This window comes from Misgurnus anguillicaudatus, unplaced genomic scaffold (genome assembly GCF_027580225.2).
Source record: "Misgurnus anguillicaudatus unplaced genomic scaffold, ASM2758022v2 HiC_scaffold_27, whole genome shotgun sequence".
Lineage (NCBI taxonomy): Eukaryota > Metazoa > Chordata > Actinopteri > Cypriniformes > Cobitidae > Misgurnus > Misgurnus anguillicaudatus.
Window position 1 is genome coordinate 910,136 of NW_027395277.1, and position 20,377 is coordinate 930,512.

At 35.2% G+C, this 20,377-nt stretch overlaps 2 protein-coding genes across 2 annotated transcripts; one reads left to right on the forward strand and one right to left on the reverse strand.

Moving 5' to 3' along the window:
• Nucleotides 1-86: 86 nt before the first annotated feature.
• Nucleotides 87-14,642, reverse strand: LOC141362483 (acyl-CoA 6-desaturase). Its single transcript, XM_073864593.1, has 13 exons — nucleotides 14,484-14,642; nucleotides 12,188-12,423; nucleotides 11,402-11,512; nucleotides 6,733-6,930; nucleotides 6,483-6,584; nucleotides 6,245-6,370; nucleotides 6,095-6,155; nucleotides 3,827-3,903; nucleotides 3,604-3,701; nucleotides 3,323-3,419; nucleotides 3,155-3,234; nucleotides 810-935; nucleotides 87-367 (listed from the first exon to the last, which is right to left on the reverse strand). The coding sequence occupies exons 2-13, from the start codon at nucleotides 12,392-12,394 to the stop codon at nucleotides 316-318; spliced, it is 1,335 nt and encodes a 444-aa protein (XP_073720694.1). The 5' UTR covers nucleotides 12,395-12,423; nucleotides 14,484-14,642; the 3' UTR covers nucleotides 87-315.
• Nucleotides 14,643-17,069: 2,427 nt separating this feature from the next.
• On the forward strand, nucleotides 17,070-20,377 carry LOC141362480 (uncharacterized). Its single transcript, XM_073864583.1, has one exon. It carries the CDS (start codon nucleotides 18,088-18,090, stop codon nucleotides 19,300-19,302), a length of 1,215 nt encoding a protein of 404 aa, XP_073720684.1. The 5' UTR covers nucleotides 17,070-18,087; the 3' UTR covers nucleotides 19,303-20,377.

The window sequence follows — 20,377 nt, forward strand, 5'->3', positions numbered from 1 at the left end:
ATTAGCGCTAAAGATTGTGCCTCAAAAAATTCTGTGTCTTTGTAATCCAGCGATCAAATACACCTTCATTTACCTGCACGTACATGAACTTTCAAGACCACCTTTATTCACATTCAAAGTGCCAAAATTACATATCAATCCCACAAAACACAATATCAAAAAGGAAAGTGCTTAACATCATTCAAGGGAACTTGATTTACTAAATGTTTAGTAAGACTTCTTTCAGTCAGTCCATTGAAATGGATCTAAATCGCTCGTTCTGATTGTTTGATAAAGTTTAAATGAAAAGAAAATGTTTATGATGTAAATCTTGAGTTATTTGTTGAGGTAAGCGTCTAGCCAAAGTTCTCCAGATTTTTCCAAAGACCTGAAAGCAGAAGAATTAAAGAATTAGCGATTGTTTCTTTGCAAAACGTCTGTGCGGATTTAACTTAAAGAAAACTAATTTTTATGCAAAGGCCAAATACACAAAAAGCACAAAAGTGCATTCTCCCGGACAGCAGACGACTCCGGGCCGGATCCACGCCGGAGCTGCTGACTTTGGCCAGTAGTTGTCTGCTGTCTGATCTGGCTTGGCTAAACCACTGAATTTTTTTATTCATTGATTATTATATGATTTTGATCTATTTGGTATGCATTCTTTTGTTACCACAACTTTTTCTGTTCGTAAGTTTTGGACTTAAAAAAGTTAGTTTGGCCAATTTTAGTAGCATTTGTTGTTACAGCAGGTGGCAACAATTACACGTTTAACCCTCTTGGGGGAAGATCTATAATTTTTCTTTCAGAAAAACCTCAAAGTTGAATCATACTTCACAACGTCCGCAAGGGCCCTGGACAAGCTCTTCTCGATGTACGTAACTCCGTATTTGTCACATAAGGCCCGGACATGAGGAGCGGCGCGCCAGTAGTTGTGTCGGGGCATTGTGGGGAAAAGACTAAAAAGAACAAACCAGATATCATGGCACAAATTCTTACTACAGATAATTTTGCAAGATGTACACTGCAAAAAATGATATTCAAGAATTATTTTTTTTTAGATATTTTTAATGAAAACAAGACAAAAAAACTAAAAATTCTTAAATTAAGATGCTTTATCTTGATCAGTAAAACTAGTTTTAAGACCAAAAATATCAAATTTAAGTGATTTTGTGCATAAAACAAGCAAAAAATCTGCCAATGGGGTAAGCAAATTTTTCTTGAATTTAGTGTAGAAAAATGTTCCAGATTTTTTTGCTTACCCCATTGGCAGATTTTTTGCTTGTTTTATGCACAAAAAAACATATTTTTTTGTATAAAAACTAGAACTTTTTCTTGGGTAGTTTTACTGATTAAGAAAAAGCATCTTAATTAAAAAAAAAATAGATATTTTTACTGAAAACAAGAAAAACATACTAAGAATTTTTTTATTGATTAATTTTTTGATGAGCAAAATGACCTAAGACTAGTTCTCAGACAAAACAAACAAACATAAAATTGAAGTGAGTTTCTGCTTGAAACAAGCAAAAAATCTGCCAATGTTAAAAAAACATTTTCTTGAATTGTTTAAGAAAAAAATTTAGCTTTCACTGCAAAAAAAAAAATTTTCAAGAAAAAAAATTCATCGTATTTTTGTCTTGTTTTCAGTAAAAATATCTAAAAATTCTTAAATTAAGATGCTTTTTCTTGATGAGCAAAATGGCCCAAGAAAATAAGTCTAGTTTTTAGACATTAAATATCAAATTTAATTGAATTCATGCTTAAAACAAGCGAAAAAATCTGTCAATGGGGTAAGCAAAAAATCTTGAAAATTTTTCTTAAACACTAAATTAGATATGTATACTGAATATATAGTGATTTTGTGCATAAAACAAGCAAAAAAATAAAAATTCTGCCAATGGGGTAAGCAATTTTTTCTTGAATTTAGTGTTAAAAAAAATGTTCAAGATTTTTTTGCTTACTCCATTGGCAGATTTTTTTTTTGGCTTGTTTTATGCACAAAATCACTATATATTTAGTATAAATATCTAAATTATTTAAAATCAAGATGTATTTTCTTGATGAGCAAAATGGCCCAAGAAAATAAGTCTCGTTTTTAGACATTAAATATCAAATTTAAGTGAATTCATGCTTAAAACAAGCAAAAAAATCTGTCAATGGGGTAAGCAAAAAAAATGTGAACATTTTTCTTAAACACTAAGTTAGATATTTAAATATATAGTGATTTTGTGCATAAAACAATCAAAAAAAAAAAAAAAAATCTGCCAATGGGGTAAGCAAAATTTTCTTGAATTTAGTGTTTCAGAAACATGTTCAAGATTTTTTGCTTACCCCATTGGCAGATTTTTTTGGCTTGTTTTAAGCACAAATTCACTTTATATTTAGTATAAATATAAAAATTTTTTAAAATCAAGATGTATTTTCTTGAGAGCAAAATGACCTAAGAAAATAGGTCTAGTTTTTATACAAAATTTATTTTTGAAGTGAGTTTGTACGGAGCCCCTAAGGGGACATGGAGCAAAAATTAAATAACGTTTAGTTTCATGTGCTCATGTGAAACTTTCATGTGCTCACGCAAAACCTTCATGTGCAGAAATTTTTTTTAAGTTCAGTTTTGCGTGCTCATGTGAAACTATCGCGCGAGCACGTGAAACTATCGCATTATCACGTGAAACTATCACGCACGCACGTGAAAGCGAAAGTTTCACGTGAGCACATGAAACTAAACTTTAGATATTTTTACTCCAATGTCACCTTAGGGGCTCGGTAAGTTTGTGCTTGAAACAAGCAAAAAATCTGCCAATGGGCTAAAAAACTTTTTTGAATTAAGTGTTTAAGAAAAAAGTTAAATATTTTTTGCTTACCCAATTGGCAGATAAATATATTTGCTTGTTTTAAAGCACAAATTCACTTTAATTTTATGTTTTTTGTCTTGAAGATTTAAATATATTCAACTTGGCTAGACTATCTGTATAGACTATATATATATATATATATATATATATATATATATATATATATATATAAAACTTTTACACTTTAATTTAGCAAAAATAATGTAATAAAATGTACTTGTTGGTAAGCTATTTAAGTAAACTTTTAATAAATTCAAGTAAACTTTATTTTTTTACCTAGATGTTCAATGCACATACACACACATACATGTGCAGATACTTACTGGTGCTCGATCTGAAAGTTGAGGTGTCCACTGAACCAATCATTGAAGAAGGACGGCTCAATGTTACAGGTTGCATCCAGCTAAATGAAAAAAAAACATTTCATCATAGTCCATCACACTTAGCTGAACGCTTCATGCACTGACATGCACTGTAGATTGACGATATACCTGCATGTTGAACCAGTCGTGATTTTTCTCATAGTCGATGTCCATAGGGATGTGACTCATCTGGGTCACCCAGACAAACCAATGACTCTCTATGATCCTGAAGCCCAATACAAAGACACATTCAGTGGTCTAAAAATCCATAACATTGCCGTAGCATCATATAAACACAAAAAAACCCCATAGTAACAGCATTGTACTTGTTGTGCAAGTAATGGTTTATATACTGCATCTCTCTGAAATTAAGACTTGAATAAACATAAAGACTCGATGGTCTGTCGTACCTCACGACATTAAACAGCAACACGGCTCCAAACAGACCGTAGAACTGTGAGTAACACAGGAGGTATCGAATGTAGTAACTTATACACCAAATAAGGTCCTAAAGCAGATAAGAGCAGAAAAACAGATAAGATTAAGAAAGAAGACTCGCTCCTTCTCATCTTATTTTAATAGCAGCCCTACTCGTTCAGCCTTGAAATAAAAATAGTTGTCATGGCAACCTACCACCCAAAGACCATGTGAGATCATGTTGTGAATAATCTGGAACTGAAAATACACTGGGATGAGCAGAGGCGGTCCAACTGAGAAGAGAACAGAAATTCAATGTCAAGATATCAGAAACACAAGAATCATCCTTTTGTCCTTGAAGATGACAAGTATCACTAGGTGGGTTTCCATGTAAATGTAAAGCGAATATTTTTTCCCAAAATTCCCAAAAAAGGAAAACAAACAAATGTGAATTAGGTGTGTTTCCATCAAGTTCTTCGACCGAATGACTGTAATACACTGCAAAAAATGACTTTCTTACTTTTATTAAGAATCTATTACTATCTTTGTCTTGTTTTCAGTAAAAATATCTAAAAATTCTTAAATTAAGTTGTATTTTCTTGATGAGCCAAACGTCTAGTTTTTAGACCAAAAATATCAAATTTAAGGGATTTTGTGCATAAAACAAGCAAAACATCTGTCAATGGGGTAAGCAATTTTTTCTTGAATTTAGTGTTTAAAAAAATTTTCACGATTTTTTGCTTACCCCATTGGCAGATTTTTTTGCTTGTTTTGTGCACAAAATCACTTAAATTTGATATTTTTGGTCTAAAAACTAAACTTATTTTCTTGGGTCGTTTTGCTCATCAAGAAAAAGCATCTTAATTTCACAATTTTTAGATATTTTTACTGAAAACAAGACAAAAATACTAAGAATTTTTTTCTTAAAAATCATTTTTTGTAGTGTACAGCTAGACGATCACTCATGTGCGTTCAATGTTCGCTATCAGAATTTATGCGGCAAATGAGTTTCTATCTCCCATTATTCGCATTTACTCTTTTTCGCATAAATCAAAAACCACCTCAAGTGAGCGTAAAAACTTTTTTGTGAATTAAGAGATTTTCATTCCAAATTTGCCATTTTCATCGCTCGTTTTTGATGCGACACTTCAAAATGCGCATAAAATCACGGTAATGGAAACATGTGGCTCAAATGGGCATGAATGCATTTACAAATTACAAATGCATAAATCATGTTATAAGCTTGTTTTAACTCTTTCACCGCCATTGATGATTTAACTCGTCAATTAAGAGAAAACGCTTCCCTGTCAATGACGAGTTTTTCGTCAATCAGTATTTCCGATATATCCACCAGGTGGTGCTCTTACCCAACCCGGAAGTATCCCAGACTCCGTGTATGTTTTAATCATCTTTCTGAATCGGATCTCTAATAAAAGTCCTTTTTTGCAAATATCTAAGCTTTTTGCTCAAAATTTTGTATTTTTGAACAAACAAATAAAGATAGGATGAAACAATTTTTTTTTATATTTGATATATTGTATGTTTATATATTTTCTGAAAGGAATAACATTAAATTTTTTTAAAAATCATAAAAAACGCTGCCGCTGGCTGGCAACTTTTTTTTAAACGCTGGTGGGGGAAGAGTTAATTTAAATGTACAATGTTGTGTCTAGTACCCTTGCTAGTGTAATATTACTCAATTATGTTATAAAATTAAAAACAACATACAGGGGCAATGTATGGCTTGATAATCGATTGAATTGTTTGGTGCATTTTATTAATTTTGGTTACTTTCCATCTCTGCATGACCCTTTTTTAAGTAGTCCATGTAAAGTCTGATATTAAATGTCCTCACAGTTTGCCATACCACAGAAAAATGTGTTATTAACCACCCAACCAAATTTGAATGACGAAAAAGCTAAATAGATAAAATAAGTTATCAAAATCTTGTGAAAAATCTTAACGGCTTAACTCATTCCCCGCCAGACATTTTTTGAACAGTTGCCTGCCAGTATTCTTTGTAATTTTCACAAGTTTCGCAAAATGCCCTCCAGAAAAATGTTCTTTTAGAAATATATAAACATACAAATATATAAAAAGAAAGAATAGACCCTCTGCTTTAAAAACAAACAAAACGGGAAAAACACGTAAATATATATATTTTTTAAAAAGCTGAAATAATTGCATTTTTGTGAAGGAATTTTGTTAGAGATCAGATTCAGAACGATTATCAAAACATACACAGAGTTTGGCTTCAGTTTTTTCATAAATTGGGTAAACTAGTCGCGGTATTGGAGATTAACATAAAAATTCCTTAGAATAACTTTTTTTATGCAAATATTTTCTCTTAATTGACGGAATAACTTTAGTACTACATAGTTTACAGTCATTGTGGCGTGTTTCACAGCACATTTCTAACATTTATAAAAATAAATCCCTGTTCCTTTAGGAATGATTGACATCATGTATCATGATTTGACTTACTGAAGAAGAAATACTTGTGCTGATAATTGTAGGGCAGATGTTTGATCTTTTTAACCCCGTACTGTAAAAGAGAAAGAAAGTAGGTGTCCGGTGAGATATGTGAATATGTTTTCTTCATACAGTATATGAATGATGGTGTGTCAATAATACCTCCACAGGCTGAACATTTCCCACCACAAATGCGTTCAGCATGTTGACGTCTGGATCTTTCTTGAATATGTTTGGTTTAGCGTGATGCTGGAAGTGACGATGATTCCACCAGCAAGCAGACGCGCCCTGTGTACACACACATGAATCAATGCCAATGACGACGTGAAACTAAATTATTGGGTAAAATGACATTTGTGGTGTATTGCTTAAATCTAAAGGACCTCTCATCTTTTCGTACCTTCAACTGACCGATGATAAACTTGTGCACTAAGTGATCCCATCGTGATTTCTTAAACACGGACAGATGACCAAAGTCGTGCTGCAGCCAACCAGCCTGAGACTATAAAGACAAACAACATCAACAACATACAGTATTGCAAGTTGATGTCTTCTCTGCTATTGCAAGAATAAACCAGCATGATTTTCACTGTTGGTCTGATGGTGACACCAGCAGTTTCTCTTTTCAGATTTATAATAGTTCATCATACCTGTGCTGTACTCAGTAAGACAGCAATCAATGCCGTGTTGATCCAGCCGGTCCCAAAGTACCAAACCATCAGCAGCGCAATGGCCTCCAAAAGCAGAATGTGACCCAGATGTAAGATGAAGAACAGCGGCTGCGTTTTAAAACAACCCTCAGCTTCCAAACGCTCACGCAAGGCTCGAAAATCTTCAACAAGAGCACCCTGGGAAAAAAAATCCTTTGTGATTCATGGGTTTAAGAAATGTGTAAGAGTGAATTCAGTTTAAAGGATTAGTCCATTTTCTTTAAAAAAAAAAGATAATTTACTCACCACCATGTCATCCACAATGTTGATGTCTTTCTTTGTTCAGTCGAGAAGAAATTATGTTTTTTCCAGGATTTTTCTAATTTTAATGGACTTTAATGGACCCCAACACTTAACAGTTTTAAAGCAGTTTAAAATTGCAGTTTTAAATGACTCTAAACGATCTCAAACGAGGCATAAGGGTCTTATCTAACGAAACGATTGTCATTTTTGGCAAGAAAAATAATAATATGCACTTTTAAACCACAACTTCTCGTCTTCCTCCTGCTGTCTGACGAGCCAGCGCGACCTCACGTAATTGCGTAATGGAAAAGTCACGTGTTACATATTTGAAACACACATTTGTGGACCATTTTAAACAATAAACTGACACAAAGACACTAATTAGTATCATTCCACATACAACAACGTCAGAACGATCCTCTTTCTCCACACTTGTAAATACTGGGGCGTAGTTTCGACACGTCATCCTTGACCTCTTGATGTGATGACGTATTATGTGAGGTCGCGCTGGCGCATCACAGGACCAGGCATAGACGAGAAGTTGTGGTTTAAAAGTGCATATTTTTATTTTTCTTGCCAAAATTGACAATCGTTTCGCTAGATAAGACCCTTATGCCTCATTTGAGATCGTTTAGAGTCCTTTAAAACTGCAATTTTAAACTGCGTTAAAACTGTTAAGTGTTGGGGTCCATTAAAGTCCATTAAAATGAAAAAATTCCTGGAATGTTTTCCTCAAAAAACATTATTTCTTCTCGATTGAACAAAGACATCAACATTTTGGATGACATGGTGGTGAGTAAATTATCTGGGTTTTTTTTAAGAAAATAATAATAATAATAATAATAAACTTTATTTTCTATAGCGCCTTTAAATGTAAATCTCAAAGCGCTGAACAACAACAATATACAAATAATACACACATATATAAAACAATGCAACAACAAGTAAAACCATAAATAAAGGAATAAAATACAAATGTTCAATTAAAAGCTAACCTAAAAAAAAAACTAATCCTGAACTAATGAACTAATGAACTAATCCTTTAAGAATGCAGACATCAATCCTGTTCATGAACTCAGTATAAACAGAACAGATACTCTTGAATAGTAATCATTCGCACAGGTATAATTTATAGCAATAGCCAAGAATATACAACAGGGGTCTTCAAAAGGGGGTCTAAGTCTAGTTTTTAGACCAAAAATTTTAATTTAAGTGATTTTGTGCATTAAACAAGCAACAAAAATGCAAAATTTATCTTGAATTTTTCTTGAATTTAGTGTTTAAATGTTCAAGATTTTTTTTGCTTGTTTTATGCACAAAATCACTTAAATTTTATATTTTTGGTCTAAAAACTAGACTTATTTTCTTGGGTCGGTTTGCTCATCAAGAAAAAGCATCTTAATTTAAGAATTTTAAGATATTTTTACTGAAAACAAGACAAAAATATAGAAAATGTTTTCTTGAAAATAATTTTTTGCAGTGTATAAATGTCGATTTTGGTTGAAACTGAGGTTTTCATGAAAATAAGCCCTCATCTAGCAATCCCAATGCTCTGAATAGTCATTAGACATCTAAAATAATCTTTATTTTGTACATTTTAGGAGAGGTGTTCCATCCTAAATGCTTAATCTAATACAAAGATGCGTCTCCATCCAAATTCACGTCTGACATTATGGTTTCAGTTTTTAAGACATGCAGGAATTAGAAAATAAAGTGCAGGACTTGCTTGATGTTAAAATAATTATTAAGAGAGATAAACTTTGGGACCTGATTGATGTTAAAAGAGTTAAAAGAGAGATAAGACATGAAAACGATCTTCCTCGCGATGACTGACAGATCTGCATGCACACAGACACGAACACACGATCCTGATATATAGACATGTACACAGAATTACAGTTTTAAAAATATCTGTTTTGATAAGAAATCACGCAGATATAATCTGTTATGTCTTAAGTGAATGTTTCGTTAAATGTTGGGGAAAATATCTGATGTGTAAGATTATATTAGATCCTTACATTACAGTAGATCTTAAAGCTGTCTGTCTCAATGTAAATCAAACAATAAAAGAAAGAAAAAAGTTGAACATATATTGATATTGTTTTTTACTTTGTGGGTTGTTAAATCTATAAGTTTTACCAGAGTGGTTTTAAGATATGAAGGCAGTGATATTTTTTTTGACCCTATAAAAAATCTTTATCTCGATTTTTCTCAAACTTGACTTTGCTGACTCTCAACACGTGTAGCTTTGTCATTGTTTTGTCAGATTCCAACAAATCATATATAATTATAAAGTGTTTATAATAGAGAATGTCAAAATACAAATAACTAATTTGTGAAAATTTGCTCATTCTGACAAATTTAGCCAGCACGGGTCACATTTATTTTATAAAATTGACCCTTATGACTGGTTTTGTGGTCCAGGGTCACAAATGTACATTTTTGGTCAAAGTGTAAATGATGTGTTGTTTTATTGCACAACTTAAAGTTTTTTAAAACAACAAAAACAAAAAACAACAAAAAACATATCATATAATTGACCAACTTTGGTTAGTTTTCTTAACAGTATTTGATAAAAACCGGCCTGGTCAGACTGTAACATGGTGATGTTGACATAAGTTCAATGTCAAAGTAAAATCAATAAGCTGTTATTTGGGTGTCTGTGAGGCAGATTTACAGCCAGGTCAAGTGGCCAGTAGAAAACGCGTTGGTCTGCACGTCACATAAACTACATGAATGACCCCCAAAAATTGTGAATCCAAGTGTCATAATCTTATGAAGAGACTCATTGACATGATCTTACTCATACTCAATACTAAAGATATCAGAGATATCATATTATGTACTGTAGGATGATTTAATGTAGAAAACAGTAGCTGGGTTTTCATAGTCAATATCACAAATGTCCACCAGGTGTTCCTTGGCATTTTTGGCATGTCTTGGTTGAACTCCTGGAACCAAACTAGGTGACTCACAAGTTCATGTGAATCTAACCAGACACTGAGTCATAAACAAATGCTTTAGTATCAACGCTATCCTAAAGGTCTCCTTTGACTTTCTGTTAACTAAAGGAAACACTGATCCTACATATCATCAAACTCTAAAAAAGAATATTAGTGACTGTTTGATTAATATCTGATTTATTTTTATTGTGATGATCACTTAAAATTAGTAATCTTGCAAATACATAACATGTTGACTTGTTTTACTAACCTTAAAGGAATAGTCTACTCATTTTCAATATTAAAATATGTTATTACCTTAACTAAGAATTGTTGATACATCCCTCTATCATCTGTGTGCGTGCACGTAAGCGCTGGAGCGCGCTGTGACGCTTCGATAGCATTTAGCTTAGCCCCATTCATTCAATGGTACCATTTAGAGATAAAGTTAGAAGTGACCAAACACATCAACGTTTTTCCTATTTAAGACGAGTAGTTATACGAGCAAGTTTGGTGGTACAAAATAAAAAGTAGCACTTTTCTAAGCGGATTTAAAAGAGGAACTATATTTTATGGCGTAATAGCACTTTTGGGAGTACTTCGACTCGGCGCAGAAAACACCCTCCGGACTTTTCAGGCGAGTCGAAGTACTTCCAAAAGTGCTATTACGCCATAAAATGTAGCTCCTCTTTTAAATCCGCTTAGAAAAGCGCTACGTTTTATTTTGTACCACCAAACTTGCTCGTATAACTACTCGTCTTAAATAGGAAAAACGTTGATGTGTTTGGTCACAATGGTACCATTGAATGAATGGGGCTAAGCTAAATGCTATCGAAGCGTCGCAGCGCGCTCCAGCGCTTACGTGCACGCACACAGATGATAGAGGGATGAATCAACAATTCTTAGTTAAGGTAATAAAATATTTTAATATTGAAAATGAGTAGACTATTCCTTTAACTCTACACCCAAAGCTGGGTTCACACCAGACGCGTTTCAAGTGTCAAATTCGAGTCTACCGCGCGTAGTTGGACGCACGTGAAAGCCGCTCATGAAATTCTAGTCATCGAGACATTCACGCGGAAATTCCCGTTATGGGAGGGGCTTCTGCGACTCTGCTCACTTCCTGTAATCACATCACTACTAGAGCAAGCTCCTGATTGGTTAACATGGCGCATTCTTCCGCCAAAGTTCAAAATTTTTAACTCGCGCGTTTCCCAATGGATTACAGTAGAAGGTCACAGTCTGAATTAAAACAAAAATAAACAACAAGACTATTATATTATATCAAGAATTTTGTTACTGTATATTGTACAGGTATTAAAACCTAAGTGTCTGTGTGCTGTTGATGTATAACAATAATAATCAGGTTTTATGGTTCTGTGTAGGATCAGGATTAAGGTACTGGTTTAACTGGTTATACTTACGTTCTTCTGTCCATCTTGACTGGGTTCAGACGCCTCCAGCTCGCCGATTAACAGCGGTTTCATGTATTTTCTCACCAGCTTGAGGTCTGGGTGAAACGCTGTAAATGCCTCCTATCACACGAGATAAAACACAAATCAACTTGATATCATCATATCCTGAAACATTTACATCAACATTGAAACAAAGAGATTCTTGAAACAGGAAAACCAATTCACGAATTTTGCTAATGGTGTCTCAGAAGTTAGCTGCCTACCTAGATATCATCACATGGCACAACTAAAATATGATGCCCACAAATGCTGTCTACAGCTTTAAACTGGGTTTAAAGTCACAACCATTGCTTTCCAGTATTCTGTATAATATTTATGTACTTTGATGCATTTTATATTTTGCATATGTTTAATATTTACTTAATTAATGTTTAATTATTGTCCTATACTGATTCATATGCTAGGTACTAGGTAGCTTTCTAGGTTTGGAGACACAGCCTTTGTTTTTCCAGCTATCTAGTCTGCATAAAATTACAATTTATAATATTATATGATCTCAGATGTTTTTGCACTGTTCACAAAGAATGCCCAGAAAAGTTATCTATTGCAGACACAGCCCTTTAATCGGTTTCTATTCTGTATACAATTATAATTTATAGTCATATGACGTTAAATGTATACTTTATTTTTTGTTTGCATGATGCACAAAGAAAAAAATGTTGTCTATTGTAGCTCATAAAACAGCCTTTGGTTTACATAATATGTTATTTATTGCAAATCTATTAAGTGTTTTACCGTCGCATCTTCTCCAGCATAATGTCCAATAATCCTCAGTCCTCCAGGATGTCTCTTCACCCATTGACTCACATTATAAACCTTCCTATCCACCACGATCCATTGATCTCCACGCTTTGTGTGTTTCTGAACTTCTTCCCAGGTGTAAGTGCCGAACCTGTGCTCGGTACCGGAGGCCCGGTCCGTCTGCTGACCTCCACCGCCCATCACTCAAAACTCCAAGATTTTCTTCTTCACTGCATTTAAATGGAATGCATATTAATGCATAATAATCCAGCTCTTTTTTGAAAAGGTGTCCGCCGGCATTTTTGCGATTTTCACAAAAGTTTCAAAAAATGCTGTCCGGGAATTTTTTATCTTTAAATATATAAACATACAATATATCAAATAAAAAAAAACAGACCCTCTGCTTTAAACAAACAAAAAGAAAAAAAGTTTCATCTTATCTTCATTTGATCTCGTTTTATCACCACTCCAATATGGGTAGGTTTCTTCAAAAATAAAAAAATTTGAGCCAAAAGCTGAAATAATTGATTTTTTTTGTAAAGGACTTTAGTTAGAGATCAGATTCAGAGTGATGATAAAAACATACACGGAGTTTACACTGTTGCTGAATTAATTGATGCGTCAGTTTTGCATAAATAGGGGGAAAGAGTTAATGGCCAATGCCAACACCGATATTAAGAAAGCTGTATAGCCAATTGGCAAATATGAGGCCGATATAACGCAAATGTAATTACGGTAAATAAGAGACAAACACAACATTGGTGAAACTTCAAAATAACTGGTTATGGATACATTTCATAATACTGTATACCCTTTTAAAATATTTAAAACATATTTAGAAGACATAATTAATGTGAATCTGAATCTGACATCTCATGGTACTGTTTGAATACGTGTGTTGAACTAGTGTGGTGGTGGGTTAGGGTTAGGTTATAACGTCATGTTAAAGGTGCAGTGTGTAATTTTAAGAAGGATCTTATGACATAAATGCAAAATATTATACAAAACTATAATATCAGGGGTGTATAAAGACCTTTCATAATGAACCGTTTTGTTTTTTTTACCTTAGAATAAGATGTTTTTATCTACATACACCGAGGGTCCTCTTACATGGAAGTCGCCATTTTGTGCCGCCATGTTTCTACAGAATCCCCTAACGGACGTTTTTTTACTAAGTTGTCTCCGAAGATGACATGTTTGTCCAGTGGCGGCTAACGTAGCTTCTCAAGGCGTATCAGCCAATGACAAAAAATAATAATAATCCAAATATTGGCCGATATAACTGCCTCTGCATTGCAATATATCGGTCTATCACTAAACCTACATCATAAAAACTGTATTGCACTGCAAAAAATTATTTTCAAGAAAAAAAAATTCTTAGTATTTTTGTCGTGTTTTCAGTAAAAATATCAAAAAAATCTAAAATTAAGAAGCCTTTTCTTGATGAGCCCAAGAAAATATTTCTAGTTTTTAGACCAGAAATATCAAATGTAAGTGTTTTTTTTTTTTTTAATAAAACAAGCAAAAAAATCTGCCAATGGGGTAAGCAAATTTTTTTTTTTGAATTTAGTGTTAAGAAAAATGTTCAAGATTTTTTTTGCTTACCCCATTGCATATTTTTTTGCTTGTTTTATGCACAACATCACTTAAATTTGATATTTTTGGTCTAATAACTAGACTTATTTTCTTGGGTCATTTTGCTCATCAAGAAGCATCTTAATTTAAGAATTTTTTAGATATTTGTACTGAAAACCTGATAAAAATGCTAAGTAAGAAAGTCATTTTTTGCAGTGTGGTTGCCTTACATCTGCACAAACCTGTTACACTGTATCAATAATGACATCATGTTGTAGCCACTTTAATGATTAAAACTATAATTTATTATCATCGAATGAATCTGAATACATTAGGTTGCATAACCGAACATCATTTTTAGGCGTAGGCAAGGTAGAAATAACTAATAATCTAACAGACAGCCCACTTTCTCTTTTCAAAGTGAAATGCAACCCTTGCCTTTTGTTAGGAGCGACACAATGCAAGCTCACATAATCTCATTCATTATGCACAAGGGGTAGTGCTGAAAACACGTTTCTTACTATGCAAAGTCACATGCAAAATAAGCCGGACTATGTGCACAAAGAAAAACGGCTCGATACATTATAAACTAGATCTTACACGCGTTTTAAAACGAATAATAAAATGTTAAATATTATAATGACACTTAATAGACTTTAATACATAACTATGCAAATGTATAAAATGCGTAAAGTATAATAAATAATTGACTCACCGTCTCCACAGGCGCGATTATCAGACGGTACTCATGCAGTTTATGTGTGATGGGTAAAGGAGGCTGAGGAAGGGCTCGTGCGGTCTTATACACTCAATCTGCATCACTTCTGTACTGCTGCTGAATTCCGAAGAGATCATTCGAGTGCCATCGTCCAATCAGCGACAGCTGCGAGCCAGACTCATGAAAGATCAGCCAATAGGAATAGAGAACGATCTTTGGGTGGGAGGGGCATGGACGGAGATAAAGAGAAGTTTACTTCAGTTCGAGTCCGTCAGTCGGTGCTGCTGAGAAACTGTAAAGTGCGGAAACTGTAAAACAATGTGACTAGTGTTAAAAACACATGAACCGTTAACTGTAAGTTAATATTACATACAGTGAAATATTTGATTTTTATTAGACTCATTCTAAAAAACTGAAATAAATAAATAAATAAAAATGTAATAAAATGTACTGTTTTTGTTTAATGTTGGTTACACTATTTTATTTAACCCTAATGGTGTTTAATTTGAGTAACATTACACAATGTAAAATTATTATTTATGATAAATTAATGAAGGTAAGTGAATGGAAAAAACATATCCATAATAATTCATAATTTTCCAAGTAAGATGGTGTGTTTCTTTTATATCAGGCACCGAAATGCCATAATATAGCACCAATCAGCTGTGAATTGAATTCTCAGTATGTTATCTAGCAAAAACAGGCAAAACACATGCATTTTCATATATTCATATGAGATATTTTGTCAAATGAAGTTTTCTTTAAATAGACGTTTTAAAGGTCCAGACTGTTATTTTGCAATGATGTGACTGTTAAACATACATTTTAGATGAAAGGTAACCTTTGGACTTTTTTGTAAAGAAAACATCACAGACTTAGTGTTTATTTACAGTGTTTTGTGACCACTGTCACAATAGTTTGTATAATAGTTTGTATAACATCTCTCACGGTCAGGCATAATTCGCTCACAATTTATATTATAAAATTGATAGATGCTCATGAATGATAATCTGAAATCAAAGATGAACACTTTTTATTTCAGTGCTATTTGGACAATAAAGCCCTAGTTCAAAGTTAAAAATAGTTTAACACTAAAGTGTTTAAATAATTTATTGGGACAACAACACATGCCATTTCTCACAAAGCTGCAAAGTCAAATGATTGTTGTACATGCATGTGCATATATTTGTGTGTGTTGCACTTAAATGTCATATTGACCTAAAGCATGTTCAAAAGAAATGCTACTAAAGCTTTTAGTCTTCAGCAGAGATATGGGAATAGACTAAACAGGTGGGCAGGGACACATTATAAACCTTAAGCTCATGCATATTAATTACATAACACTCATTCTGAAGGCCAAACTGATTTGCAGGATAAGCAGGTTAAATTAGTTGATTCTTGCTGTGGTATAAGTGACTTGCTTTGACCCGGCATTTATAATTCACAGTAAAGGTTTCAGGTACAGTATATACCTGTATGTCAGCACATCATGGTCAGGTTCATAGGGTCTGTGACGTCATCTGACCGCTAGAGGGGGCGTGCTGCAGTGACACCGTGGAAGAGCCGATCTGAACTTTGATGCATCACCTGAGTCTACACATTTACACTTATCAGTGCTCACAATTACAATACCTTTATAGTAATATTTATACATACTTTATTAACAAACATTAAATAGGATATGATCAAATTAACAGGTTAGATAATAATGACATATTAACGACAGTTTTTGTAGTGTTATTGGGTAACTAGTATGTTGCATAGACTGTATATTGAGAACAGCTCAATACAGATATAAGTCTTCATTTCTCACGTTGCAATTTTAAAATACACTTATTTTACATTTAATGTATTTCTTACGTCACGAGCAGCACAATAAAACAGTATTACAGTGGATTGGCTGGTTGATAACAACAATCGAACTTCTATTTTTAGCCTTTATTTCTTTGCTTTTCATATTTTACTGATTCTTTTTAATTTTAAATGCACATTATCTACTAATTTATCCATTTATTATTTTTAATGCGTTCGTTAAAGGGATAGTTCACCCAAAAAATTATGTCACTATTTACTCTCTCTTAAGTTGGTCAAAAAAATAAAATAATAACATAATTTCTTTGTTTTGCTGATGTTTTCTTTGTTTCTGACTTTGATACTATTTTTTTCCTACTATGGATGTCAATGGTGCTACTGCTTTCTGTTATATTACAAATTGTTCAGTAGAACAAAGACATTTGTGGTTTGGAACAACTTGAGGGCGAGTACATTTTGACAAAAATGTCATTATATTTTTTTGGGGGAGGGGGGATTCCTTTAATTAATCCAATATAAAAACTTCCCAATGTCATTATGGTAAGTTAAATCGTTTTGCAAATTTACATTAACCTAAATAGATTGATAAATAAACGAATAAACTTATTGCATAACAAGAAATTGGGATAATGGAATTTGACCGCCTCTCTCTCTCTCTCTCTCTCTCTCTCTCTCTCTCTCTCTTTCGCTCGCTCGCTCTCAGACCACGTGACTCTCATGTCCCTGTTTCGGTTGCTATGGAAGAGAGACGGTCCGTGGCAACGCTTTACGCTCCAAACCGAGAGAGAGCGAGTAACGCGAGACGGGTTTGATCTCAGATAGAGAGAGTGCGAGAAAAGAGAGAGACAGACAGAATGAATCGAGCACTGCTGGAAACTTTGCGATCACATCTCTAAGGGTTTTGTGTGGGATTTGGATCTGCGCGTTTTACACAGACGGAAGTTATCACAGTTCGGGATCATCGGTTCGGTTCACATTGCCGCCGGCCAGGTCACCACGAGAGCACGAGCCCGGGATCAGCTGCCGGGACGAGAGCCGCGTGCACGCGTGAACACGGCTCAGCAGCAGCAACGTTCACACATCTGCATCTGCAGACTGTTATTGAAAAGTTTATGACTTTACTGTAAGTCCATAAAGCCTGCATCTTAACCAATAATATTATATTTTTCAACAAATAGGGAACTACGACGAGAGGACATATTTAGCTGCTGCTTTGACAACCATTTACTGTACATTTCATCCTTTAAGCAGACATTTTTATATTTTTAAGTGGCTTAAAACGATCATTTTGTTTAATAAGTCATGTGTGAACTGTTATAAGTAAACTTTACTCAAATTTACACTGTGTTTACACTACAGTGACAAAATTAAGAATTACTTCTGTTACAGTTCAAATTATTTGTACAACTACTACTACTACTATTACTACTACTACTACTACTATTACTATTATTACTACTATTATTATTATTACTACCTGTTCCACGGTTTATAATTTTTTATTCATAAAGATAAAGTGTTTCTTAACATAGCTTTGCAATGGCTCTTTACTGGTGTCATTGCTGTGTTTGCTGACATTGGACATTGCCGCATCGGAACCGTAAGGAAGTCGCCTGTGGTTGCAGCACCATGCGTCGCTTTACTGGCACTGTCACTGCTGGGTCAATCTTACTGAGTGAAACTGACACGGGAAGGGGGGGCGAGCCCCACAAACCGCCTCACCCTCTTACCCCGTCCTGAACACACTCAGGACACACACAGACAGACGCCGGGCCAGCCGGCCAAAGGTATGGGCAACTCCTCTCGAAAACAGGATGAAGGAGAAGAGGAAAAGATGGAAAAAGAAAAGGGAGATGGAGAGGAAGAAGCCGAGGAAGAAGCAGAGGAGGAAGAAGAGGAAATCGTTGAGGATGATGAGCTGCCTCTCGGAGTCGACGAGCTTTTGGCGAGCGGAGACCCGGTGCTGGACCTGAGCTACTACAAGTTTCGCCGCCTTCCTCGAAGAGTTCTGGAACTGCAGTACCTGGAAAAACTCTACGTGTGTGGAAATCGTCTCCGAGACGTTCCCAAGGGCATCGCTCGGCTGCAGGGCTTGCGCACGCTGGCGCTCGACTTCAATAAGATTCCTGACGTTCCTTTGTCGGTGTGCCAGCTGGCCAACCTCACATGTCTCTACCTGGGCAGCAACAGGTTGATGAGCCTGCCTCCGGAAATGAGGAACTTACGAGGTTTGCGCTGTCTCTGGGTGGAAAGCAACTACTTCCAATCCTTTCCTAAGCAGTTGTATGACCTGCCCCATCTGCGCTCCTTACAGATTGGGGATAACCGTCTTCGCACGCTGCCCTCCGACCTGTGGCGCATGGAGTCCCTCAGGCGTCTCTGGCTGTACGGAAACCGCTTTCTGGAGTTTCCACGTGTGCTCCTCAAGATGGAACAGCTGGAGATTTTGGACATGGACCGTAATAAGATATCGGAGTTCCCGAACTTGCACCACCTCCCCGCACTGCGACTCTTCTCCTACGACCACAACCCGGTGAAGGAGCCGCCACGTGTAGGGAAGGAGGTGTTAATTGTCGGGGAGGGGGCCGAGGAGGTCCTGCAAGCCAGAGAGAGAAGGAGAGACGCGAAAGAACGAGCGGAAAAGGAGGCGGAGGAGGCGGCCGCCGCGGCTGCAGCGGCGGCCAATCCGGTCATTCACGGAATACTCAAGAAACTTAGAATGAACTCCGCCCTTAATTTGGCGGCAGCTAAGGAGAAAGAAACTAGTGGGACTGTGGATGAGGATGGACTGCAATGTAACGATGAAGAGGCCGAGCTTGAGAGAGAAGACGAGATGGAGTATGAGGAGGAGGAGGGACTGGAGTATGAAAGGGAGGAGCTAATATGTGATGGGGAGGGGTTTGATGAGTACGAAGGGGGGTGGTTAGAGTATGAACGAGCAGAAATTAACTATGAATATGAAGGGGATGAGCAAGAAGAATATGTGCAAGAGGTTGTAGCTTGATATTTGCACCTCTCGCATGGGTTTCAAAGTAAAGACAAATTGCAATCTTTACTATTTGCGAGCTTGGGGTCGAAATACCTGTTTGTTGAACAATGGCAGACATGGGAATTGTTTGAAACCTTTAACTCTTTCCCCGCCATTGATAAATTATTTCCCACTGCCACTGACAAGTTAACTCGTCAATTAAGAGAAAGCGCTTCCCTAACGAGTTTTTACGGCAAACCTTATTTCCGCTATTATCCACAAGGTGGCAGTCTTACCAAACTTAAAGCATCCACTGGTCCAAAAACAGTAAAAACTGATCATTGTTTTGAATCTGATCTCTAACAAAAGTTTTTCCTGTTTTTTGTTTGTTTGTTTGGTCTGTTCTTTTATTTGATGTATTGTATGTTTATATATTTATAGAAGAAAATTTTCTGGAAGGCATTTAACATTAACAAAAAATGCTGGCACTGGCTGGCAACTTAAAAAAAAAACGCTGGCGGGGAAAGAGTTAAAAATATTTTTGTGCACACAAGGGTTGCAGGTTCAATCCCACGAGATATGATGATGGCACTTAACATCTTACCTTAAGCTACGTCTTGAGGAGATGAAAGCAGCATGATGTTTTTCTAATAAACAGCATCTGTTGGATAATATTTGTGAGAGAATATGAAGGAAGCGTTTAGTTTTATGCACTTAATTCATAACATGACATGTTTTGCTCATAAATTTGGCTTTTGTGCATTTGAATGACCACTTTTCTAATGAATAAGTTATGAAACAGCATTACTCAAGTATCCAACCGTTTATCAAAGTGTTACTATTATTAAAAGTACTTTGCAGGCCGGTCCATTGCTGCAATCTTTTGGGTTTAAAAACTCGACTGTGAAGAACTTGTGAAACTGCACTAGTTTTTATGCATCAAAACTATGTTACTGTGTGCCGTGTGTTTATCATTGAGTTTGGTTTGTAAGTGTATAGCTCTGCTCAGACTCGGGTGTACTGTTTATAAGAAACTTGATAGTGCGATTGCAGCGATGTGTGTTGGTGAAACCAAATATTGTCTTATTAAATAACCATGAAGTTTTCTAAA

Bases quoted from the DNA above. Each gene is read 5' to 3' on its own strand.
- LOC141362483 (XM_073864593.1), bottom strand. From the start codon at position 12,394: ATGGGCGGTGGAGGTCAGCAGACGGACCGGGCCTCCGGTACCGAGCAC. The intron at 11,513-12,187 runs GTAAAACACTTA...CTCGTGTGATAG, and splicing joins ATGCTGGAGAAGATGCGACG to GAGGCATTTACAGCGTTTCA. The intron at 3,235-3,322 runs GTATATCGTCAA...TTTTTCATTTAG, and splicing joins ACGACTGGTTCAACATGCAG to CTGGATGCAACCTGTAACAT.
- LOC141362480 (XM_073864583.1), top strand. From the start codon at position 18,088: ATGGGCAACTCCTCTCGAAAACAGGATGAAGGAGAAGAGGAAAAGATG.